Consider the following 10,166-nt stretch of genomic DNA (forward strand, 5'->3'; position numbering starts at 1 on the left):
TTGTGAAGTGAGATGGATCTTTGGAATGGAAAGAAATGCGATCTCCTTTTTAACCTTCATCACACGGTACAAAGCTTGGCTGCTTTTAACTGCATTTTAAATACGGCATGATCGGTAATTTGGATATAACAGAACCTTCAGCACTACAAGCAATTTTTAATCACTATAGGAGTTAATGCTCACAAGTTTGGACTTCAGAGAATTTCTGCAAAGGGCAAAGAAGAATGCATTGAATGTTATTCTTTTCAAATCCCCACTGCAATTTGTGCATTTGCGCCCTTTTTTAAAATCAAACTAGCCCTACTCAAATTCAGTGCTGCTTTACAGTTCATCAGGGCCCGTTTGAAAGGGCAGATTGAATTTACCATTTCAGTCAGACACCCTAGGATTGAATCTATACTAAATACTTGAAGTTTAACTCATAGATATTGTTTATGTTACATATTTGTTAATTCAACTGTTTCAATTTACCAGTAGTCAGTTAGATCATCAACTGAAAAAAACAAAAGGAACATTTGGGACATGGGAACCAAATTCGCAACATCAGCCAAAATACAATACAGTATCAGAGCTTGGTACTGGAAAATCCGTAAAGGCTGTTCAGTACTTATGTCAAGAAACATCTTTAAGTTATTAGTACTTTGATGAACAGTGTTCAAAGACATTACTCCAGGTAGTGGGACCACACGGCGCATAGCCACAGTCACACAGACTCGTGCCAGATGGGCTGCGACGGCGCGAAGGCAGCCTGCTCACCCACATGCGCTGTCTAGCCAGCATTTCACTATGAGCTGTCTCGGCGCACAGCAAGAGCGGAGGTGCCCTAACCCTACCTCTGTTAAAAGGACACCCACCAATTTAAATACCACAGTCCCGTCACGAAACTCTTGCAAGAGTAAGCAAGCAAAACACTAACACGAACAAGTACTGAGCTATTAAAGACAATTCTGTTTGTTCAGTCAGTGCCATTCACCCCACTTTCTACCCAATCTCACCGATCCTGCCTACTTAGTCTCTGCTGTTTGGGTTGAATCTCAAGGCAGTGAGGATAGCAACCCCCCCCAAACCTTAAGGGACCCCAAGTAGCATCTGGAGCTACTTCTAACTCGCTTCTAACCCAGGGTTTACACTCGAGTATGCTTCAGGCTGGGGTTCCTTTAAGAATGGAAGGAAAGAAAGCCGGATGGAGGAAAGCCCCAGAGCAAGGGGAAGAAAAATGAGGGCAGCTGCTGTGAGAAAGCAGGAGGAACATTCCCTTTTCTGCACGTTGTGTAACCCTGATTAGAGCAATCAAACTGGTCAAAAGGCCATGGATTTCATCATGAAAGCCTACTTCAGAACTAGGGGCCATCCACTATACATAGGTCTAAGAACAACAGTATTGTGAAGCAGGACTAAAGGAAAATATCTTCAACCACTTTAAATTAGGAGATGGGCAAAATAAGAACTGGGGTGTCACCCTACAGCCCACTGCTTAGGGGCAGCTGCCTAGGGCTGGCATGCCTGCTCCAGGGCGCCTGGCCCCACTGCCTCCTTCAGTTGCCAGTCCCTCCAGCCCAGCTCCTCTCCCCAAGGCTCAGCCTTCGCTCTCCAGGGGCAAGGAGAGCAACTGTGATCACTGACAAACGTCAGTCAATCCTTTTGGTCCATCCGGTCCCCCAGACACTCCTTTGACAGCCTGGGCTGTTTGGCTACGGACTGCTTCTGCATGCTACTCAGCTGACACGACCTCCTTGCTCTCCAGCGCTACCGGGTAAGCCACAGAGCAGGACTCCTCCGTCAGTTTTTGTCAGAGGGAGATCGCCGGTCGAATTCTGCTAGGGTCTGCCAGCAGGCCTGCTCTAAATAATTGTGTCCTGCCCATCCAAGAGGGCACTGAAGCTGGAAATGCAGCTGTACAGCTTTTCCTGAAACCACTGTTTATTGAGGTTGCATCATCCTCCATCAAAACCGAGCAAACAAAACACTGCCGCCCTCCCCAAAAGACAACCCTCCAACGCAGATTACCCTTTCCTAGCAAGTCTGCAGGTGTTTTCTACATGCAAATTCACTTCATCCTGCCTTGAGCGGGGCTGATACAGAGCTCCCACGTCAAGGGGTTTCACTGCTACAAGTGCTTGCAACATGAAGCTGGTATTTGCTCAGATGCTAACAACTGAATTATATCCGGGAAGCACAAGCTTTAAAGAAGTTTTAGAAGGAAAAAAAAAAAGCTGGACAGCTTAAAATTACTCTCCAGCTGTAAATGGAAACACTAAGCCAGCCCCACAGCAACCTTTATCACTCAGACCTGGGAGGAGAAACAGCAGGGAGATGAAAATCCCAATGTGTGAGCAACGCAGGAAAGCGCTCTGCCGTTCCACCCCGCCGACGGGAGCCGCGTCCTCCCTGCAAACAATCGCGGCCTTCCGGACGAGCGCTGGCTGCAGGCACCAGCGGACCCTCACCCTTGCTCACATGTCCGCTGGAGAGAAGCGGGAAACATCGCTGCTCCTCCACATAAAGAAGAAACTCGCTTGCAGTTTGAGCTTGTTATGTCCTGCTGCTGGCGTAGCCAGAACAGCAAAGCCTTTTCCCAGGACAGGCTTACTCAAAGCACACAAGTGAGGGGATTACTGCACTGCACAAGGATTTCCTCCTCAAACACAATGGACAGAGAGCGAACAAGCAGTAATCGGTGCATCATGCACAAATCGGTTACACTGAAAACTGCAGCACACATCTGAATTTTAAAATAGCTCTAAGCTGAGATTTTAGAATATGTTTATAAGCGAGGTTACTAGCCTTCGTGACTTTAAAAAACACGCCTCCCAAACTTACGCAGCAATGTCTGAATCTACAGGCAACCGCAAAGCTAGACAGCTTTGATTTTCCAGTTCTTAGGACTCAAAAAAGATTCATTTTTAACATCAGCAGGATCAATCTCAAGAAACAGCATCCAACATTTCTGAAAATAACTAGAAGAAAAACATATATTGTTTAAAACACTCCACCCTAAGGACTATTAGGAACTTACCACACTTGTATCTAAAGATCTCTCCCTCCCCCCCAAAAAAACCAACTGTGTAAACTGAATTTAAGCCACCTCCGTTCCCAGTTCCACCATCTGTAACACAAATGATCTTTCTCACAGAGACAACGAAACTACAAGGGTAGCATGACAATTCCTTACATAATGTTTTTAACATGATGCATACAATATATCAAATGCCTTACTGGAGAAAAGTGTCTAAAGCTTCTTGCTGGGCTATGACATTAATAGAAGCATTAAAAGGTCTCTCCAAAATTACGTAGCTTATGGAAATTGTCTAATTCCATGAATTTCTGCATGCTGTTCTAATGACCAGCCCAGGAACAATGAAAAACAAGAGCAGAGGAAGCAACCTTTTCCATCTCTGATTATTAACAAGCAGATTCTGCACTCCAGGAGCCACTGCTAATAGGTGGAGCAGAAAAAAAGGGTCACCTTAGGGGAGTTAGTAAGAATACTCTGCACCTCACAAACTAGTTAACTAGAACAGACGAGTATAACGTCACTGATGCCTTCTGTTTCTTTAGCTTGCAACAACGGGACAAACCCAAGATAGTCTATGTTTAAGCATATTTTTCCCTTCACACTGCAGTGTGATGGCTGACAATTCCAAAAAATGACCTACTCCATTCCTACAAACAAGATGATCTTTGAAAGTGAGGGAACTGGATGAGTTAATAGCTAGGAAACACTGACTATTCTGAGATAGTAACAGATAATAAAGCCCGCCAATTTTGCTGAAATTTAACGGCTATGGGGCATGAAGCATCTTCAGAAAGCAATTTACTCTCATTAAAGAAAATAACAAAGAAAAAAATCTCCTCCAGAAGCCACGATAATTCAAGAAGCAGTTTGACGACAACCAACAAAAAGCTGAATTGGTGAATGCTCTCTCACACCGATTCTGCCCTACACAGCCCGACACAACCACCTAAACACCTGAAACCGGCACGTCACTTCTGAACTGGAAGCGCTCCAGGTGAAACAAGATAGGCCAGCGTTCACATCACAAGCGCAGTTGCCAGACCGCCGATTTAAACATGTGCACAGGACAAATGAATCACCTCTCCCTGGAGACTCCTGGCGGCTACGATTTGTCATCAAACTCAAAACGTCAGCTAAAGAAACAGAAAGGAAGAGGTACCACAGCGAGAACTGCCAACGCTCTCTCTCAAACCTCCTGCTGTCACGCTGCTCGGGGAAGTGCAGTAATTCACTCTGTATATTCATGAAATATCGATCTCCCATCCCCTGCAGGAAAAGACCTGTCACCTAATACAGCATTTCCGCCCAGCTTTCTTTTTTGGGAGGCAAATGCTGTAATGTTGGTCACAGTTCTGCTTGACAATACAGCTCTTCCAGCCTGTTCTTGAGCATGAGGTTAAGACAGAGGAATCCAAACTTTGGTCTCCAACACTTGGAGAGAGAAATTCTAATGACTAGTGCTTCAGAGTGCATCTCTTTGCATCCTCTTGAAAGCACGCACCTTAGCTCCTCCTTGCACAGCACCACTGGTTAAGAGCTGAACTGTCCAACTGCTTGCTGCTCCCTGTGCATCAGCATCTAGTTTTTGCAGAAAACGTTTTCAGCCCATCTAAGGATGGAGAATGACACTTTCTCCTCAAAAATAAGATCAAAATAGACTGTGGGTATTTCTTGCCTAAGTTCTGCAAAGTTGGCACAAAGATTCTTCTTCTTTTTGTGCCTTCCAATCTCCTATCAACCTTTTATCACAGGCCTCAGTGCAAGTCTGAGCTTTTATAAATACCTAAGCTAAAAAAATTGGTTCAAGTGAGCAGGATGAGGCTACATCTTTCCCCACCCAAGTAGTCTACTAGACAATTATTTAATCAGTCATACTTAATCAAAGTTCGTATCTGCTTTTAAATGTGGCTTATGGCAAATTCCAGATCACGTGAAGCGATATTGGACATGACCTAAAAACCTTGATGAACGCTAACATTAAATGAGTAAAACCTCGAGCACGATCTGACTCCTCAGCACGGGAGCATACAGTAACAAACAGGTTAAGATCACTATGAGAAAAGAGCAACACCACACAAAGTGTTGCCACACATCTTCCCCAGGCGTATCCAGCTTGAGACAGCGCTGACCAAAGTCAGTAGCTCTTCCAGATAAAGAGGTAAGATTCCCATTTGAAAAGCTTCCCTAAAAACAGGTGGAGTTCAAATGAAATCAGACCCGATGAGGAGTCATTCGCTCTGGGATTACAGGAAAGTTTTGTCAGGCAGATCCAAAACAAACCAGGCATGACAGAACAGGGAGGCTGCTCCTTGAGCGCTGGTCCAGCTCCTCCACTCGGGGAGAGTGTCTCGCAGTAGGACATGCACTGTCAGTATAGATCTCCCTCAAAGAAGGAAGAAGAAATCAAATAGACTTTCCTTCCATGTGACAACGGCAGCATTTTGGTAGATTCACAGTATAGCAGCATTAATTTTTACAGACCTGCAACATGAGAAGCTTTGCAAATTTAACAGTTCCATAAAAGAAAAATAAATGTCACAAAATAAAAGTCCATCAGATAATTTAAAGAGCCAACAGTACACAACTGACAGTTACTCAAAACTACTTAACCTGTAAAAAAAAAAACCCCATGTTGTTTCTCTGCGAGCCCCTCTGGGGAACAAAGCTGTCTTCAGAAATACGGAAGAGTTTAAACCCAGAAATTTTTTGGAAATATGCAGAGACTCATTCAAGCTTCTCCCCTAACTAATTAGAAAGGTAGCTTGGAAACGAGAGGCCGAGTTTCTCCAACTAAAAGAAGAGAACAAAAGAATTCAGACTTGTCAGCACAGCACAGGAGACCACGGGCACCACCACCAGTTACAATACGAAGACATGTCTTAAATCAAACTCTCAGATCTCAAGAAGTGAGCCATGCTTTACAAGCTGGAAGACAACTCCAACAGCCCCTGCCAAACTCACCTACCAGAAAAACTCCTTCCTGATCCCAACCTCTGGATTAGTTTAATCCTAGGTGTGAGAACAGGCCACAGCCAGCACTTGAGAGAATACAGCGCCAGAAGGGATCCTTGCCTACATCCCATGTCCATCTGCAGCCAAACTCCAACTTTTCAGAGACAAAAGACTTCCAGAGACCAAACAATGCATCAAGGAAAGAAAATTCCTTTCTGGCCCCACAGGCAGGCAGGGGAAATTCTGAAGCACAGGATTCCAGTAATGTAATTACAGCACAAATACGCAACAACCTAGTCTTTCTTTAAACTCTTCTGATACATCAACACATTAGATAGCCAAGGACTCATCTCTGGGAGTTCCCTATTTGATTACATAATCACCAACTTAAGCTTAACCCTTTCATGCTGAAGCACGGGACACATCTGTAAGGCTTTCCAGTCACCACAAAAAAGAGAACAATGCTCCCAGAAGGGCCTAATGTTTCACTGCAGAGGCCAACTAGAGCATGACACAACACAGGACAAGAACTGAAAAATGAAACTTTGGCATTCTGGAAATACCAGAAAAAGACTACGCTGCTCTTTCAATAGCAGATCATGACATATAGAGTTCTTGACCTTGGACTGCAGTGCACACAGAGCTCCCATGAAGTTATGTAGTCATTAGCTTTAAAATCACCATCAGGTAAGATATTCATTGCACTAGATTTTATTTTTCATTTATAGCTTAAGTTACTGTGTATATTTAGTGCTCCATAAGTTCAGTGCAGCAGGACTTGCTTCACATGCACAAAGATTATTGCATGACTCATGCACATGCTGACACATTTTCTTTATGGTGAGACATGCTTGCTGTTTTTAATATAGTTTACTCTTAAGGCCCTAACGACACAGAAACAAATACTTCAAGTTATCTAGATGGTTAATTCATACTACCATATATGTCATAAAAGCACATTTGATATAAATACCACAAGACCAAAAAGGAATTTACCCCACTGACAAGAAGAGAATATTTCATATGGAAAATTACAATAGGCACAGAGCTTCCTCCAGTCTAGCAAGAGCTCCTAGCTGGAGAGCTCACAGGCAAGAGTGAGGCACAAAACGCAGAAATCCAGAGCACCATCAAATTTCTGCAAATGCAGATAACACTTCCCTTATTAGACTAAATGCAACAGGCAGTTCAGGCAAAATCAATAGGGTTGTCCTTAATCAAACAGCAGCTAAGTGGCTACAAGGCTTCCCTCTGTGTGGTTTTAAAAGGAGATGATTCTGCAATATCCTGAGGATAAAAGGCAGCTGAACATGAGGGTGCTTTTAAGTAATGTGATTATGTGACCAAATCATCAGTGCAGATGCCACAGAGAAACAATAAAAGGATGTAGCAAAACACTCCAGCATCAGGGAAACACTTCCTTCATCCCAAATGGTACCGACTGGGGACTTTTCGCTAAAAGGATCTTAGCAGAAGCCCTTCAGGAGAACATACCAGAAACTAGCCCTACTTTTGTCAACACACCTGAGTCCTGCTCCAGCAGCTGCTGAAACCCGTCAACTAGCAGGATACACGGTTTTGTGAACAAATAGACAAGTCCCCCCACACAAAACAGGCCATCAGCACCATTAGCTAGAGCTAATGGGGCAGTGAGAACCAACCTGCCCGTGTTATTCAGCGCACTGGATTTCATCGCTGCTATCTAGCCAGGGCTGCTGATGAGGCTTTAGCTACAATGACAAAATTCAGGTCATCAGGTCTTTGCTGACTGCAGGAATGATGAAAACTAGATCAGACTGGGCACAGGCACAAAGCCAAAGACTTTGTAGTACACAAACACCCTTTTTATTTCAAGGAATAAGGGACTTGGCACAAAATGATACCATTGATTTTTCTTGGTCTAAATCTTACCTATGCACCATGGATCTGCCCCGTCCCTCAGGTTAAACTTCACCTCTGCTACGTGCACACTGCCAGTCTGCTCTTTTACCCGAGCTCCGTATGAGCTGGAGCACTCAACTAACATCCCTTCTGCCATGGAGAGATCCTATTCCCCCTGCAGCAGGAAGGAGTTTGAGACCCAGATTGCTTAGCCCCACCATACTCTGCACTAGCCTCTGCTGAGTAATCTCAGCTCCAACACTCACTCCTACTTCATTACCTCCTTTCTGACACCGGGCTATAGCTGAGACTACAGCCTGAATGCAATCAAATGCCGAGCGCACCTATGCACGCTGTCAAACAGCAGTGTATGGTAAGCCTATATATTAAGACTCTAAGCCAGTAAAAGAAAAAACAAAGGCTTAAGAAAGCCAACTTCAAGCTTAGAGGGTGTTGGAATTTTTTCAGAAATTACTTAATTCCCAAATTTAGGACAGCATATTGCTGCAAATGCAAATAAACTGCAGTACTAGAAAATGCAGCTCCCTTACCTGCTTTCAGCATGTAAGGAATCTATAACCAGCACAGCTCATCCATATTCACAACCAGACCCAGTGAACAGATAACACAGTGGACAGGATGACAGGAGGAAGGAGTAACTGGCCAAAATAAAAACAAGTCTAGAAGGCCCTTATGTCCAGAGAGATGGGCAGTGGGGCAAAGACGAGGCTCCACGGGCTCATTCCAACAGTAAAACGCGGGACCTTTAATACCTTCGCATGGCGCGGCAAGAAAGGATTTTAACTGAACTCTAACTTTCAAAGGCCACTGTCAAAAAAAAAAAAAAAAGAAAAGAAAAGCAACTAACAAGAAGAAGAAAGAAGATAATTTAAATTATCTTCTTAGATAATTTAAAGCAGAAGAAATTTAAAGCATTCCTTATTACTTTATTCAAATGAATTAAGGGAATAACACAGAGGAGACAGGACAAGTTTCTGTAGCTAGCTCCAACTTTAATAATTTATGGTCCTATTCGTTCTTACTTAGAGCTACAGCCTTCAGCCAGTTACTGCTGGGAGCACCCCAGACTGCCTTCTCCCCAAGCAACTAACTTCAGACGTTGTCACCCAGCCTGAAAACACAGCCGGCACCAGACAGGAGCCGCTGGCCCCCCAGCACGCTCGCAACCTATCGCTGTGCTGCCAGGAGAGTTGAGTTAGGCGCTGTCAACAAAATAAAAAACCCCCTAACCATGCTACCGTTATCGACAGGAGGGAAAAAAAAACCCAAAAGGAGCTTCGTTAACCGACTTTTTCAGCCTAACTGCATAAGCACGCCGCACTACGCCACGGCTAACACCTGACCGGTGAAGAGGCGGCAGCGGGCTAGGCAGCGGCAGGGCTGCCGCGACAAGAGGGGCAGCCGCCGGGCCGCGCGGAGACCCCCAGAGACAGCCGGGGGGGGGGGGGCAGCTCCGGCTCCCGGAGGGCGGCGAACCGCCCAGGGCTCTTCACCGGGCGCCGAGCACCCGCGGGCGCGGACCCGCGCGGGACGAGCCGCCTGCCCCCAGCCGCCGCCGCCGGCCAGCGACCCCTGAGGAGCCGGGCGAGCAGCGCCGCGCCGCCCCCCCACCCCGGGAAGGCGGAGCGCGGCCCAGCAGCAGGAAGACCCCGAAGCGAGAGGCCCGACCCCCCCCCCCGGCCCTGCTCACCCATGGCCCCGGGGCCGGCGCGGCCGCCGGCGCCTCCCGCAGCCCCACGCCCGGCCGCGGCCTCCGCTCCGCTCCGCGGCGGCGGCCACCTGACGACGGAAGTGACGCACCGCCTTCTCCCCCCCGCCCCGCCCCTCGCCGGCCGCCATCCTGCCTCCTGGCGGCCGCCGCGGAGATGGCGGCGGGGACGGCGCGCCTCTGGCTGGCCCGGGGAGCTGGCGCCGGCCGCCATTGGCGGAGAGCTCAGGTGAGGCGGGAGGGGATCGGCGAGGCGGCAGGATCTGATTGGCTGACTCCCGGAGGCGAGGCGGGAGGAGGCGAACAGCGGAGCCTCATTGGCCGGAGCAGCGCGGCTCCCTCTGCTGATTGGCTGCCGCTGCGGCAGGCCGTGGATGGGAAGCGGGTTGGTGGGCAGGCGGGAGATTCGAAACCGCCGTGATTGGGGGAGAGCCGGGGGCTTTCCAGGGAGCCCCGCCCCCGGGCCCCAGCCCCACCCCCAGAGCAGGCCGCAGCAGCCGCCCCGAGCCCGGGGCCGGGCTGAGTCAGGGCCCGGAGCGGCCGGCCCGCTGCCTCCGCCGCTTGCGCAAGGCCCGGCCCGGCCCGGCC

At 47.5% G+C, this 10,166-nt stretch overlaps 1 protein-coding gene across 3 annotated transcripts in view; it reads right to left on the reverse strand.

The window, feature by feature from the left end:
- STK40 (serine/threonine kinase 40) overlaps window positions 1–10,166 on the reverse strand; it is a 33,802-nt gene that overhangs the window by 21,695 nt on the left and 1,941 nt on the right. Inside the window, exon 1 of one of the 3 annotated variants that reach the window (XM_068917076.1) lies at window positions 9,561–9,724. The exons of 1 other annotated variant lie outside the window; for it this stretch is intronic. In XM_068917076.1, the coding sequence (XP_068773177.1) occupies window positions 9,561–9,709 (149 nt within the window). In that variant the 5' untranslated portion in view covers window positions 9,710–9,724. Of the gene's footprint in view, window positions 1–5,977; window positions 6,121–9,560; window positions 9,725–10,166 lie in introns of those variants that run through there. One more of the 3 variants, XM_068917077.1, reaches the window with a different exon arrangement.

This window comes from Struthio camelus, chromosome 23 (genome assembly GCF_040807025.1).
Source record: "Struthio camelus isolate bStrCam1 chromosome 23, bStrCam1.hap1, whole genome shotgun sequence".
NCBI lineage: Eukaryota > Metazoa > Chordata > Aves > Struthioniformes > Struthionidae > Struthio > Struthio camelus.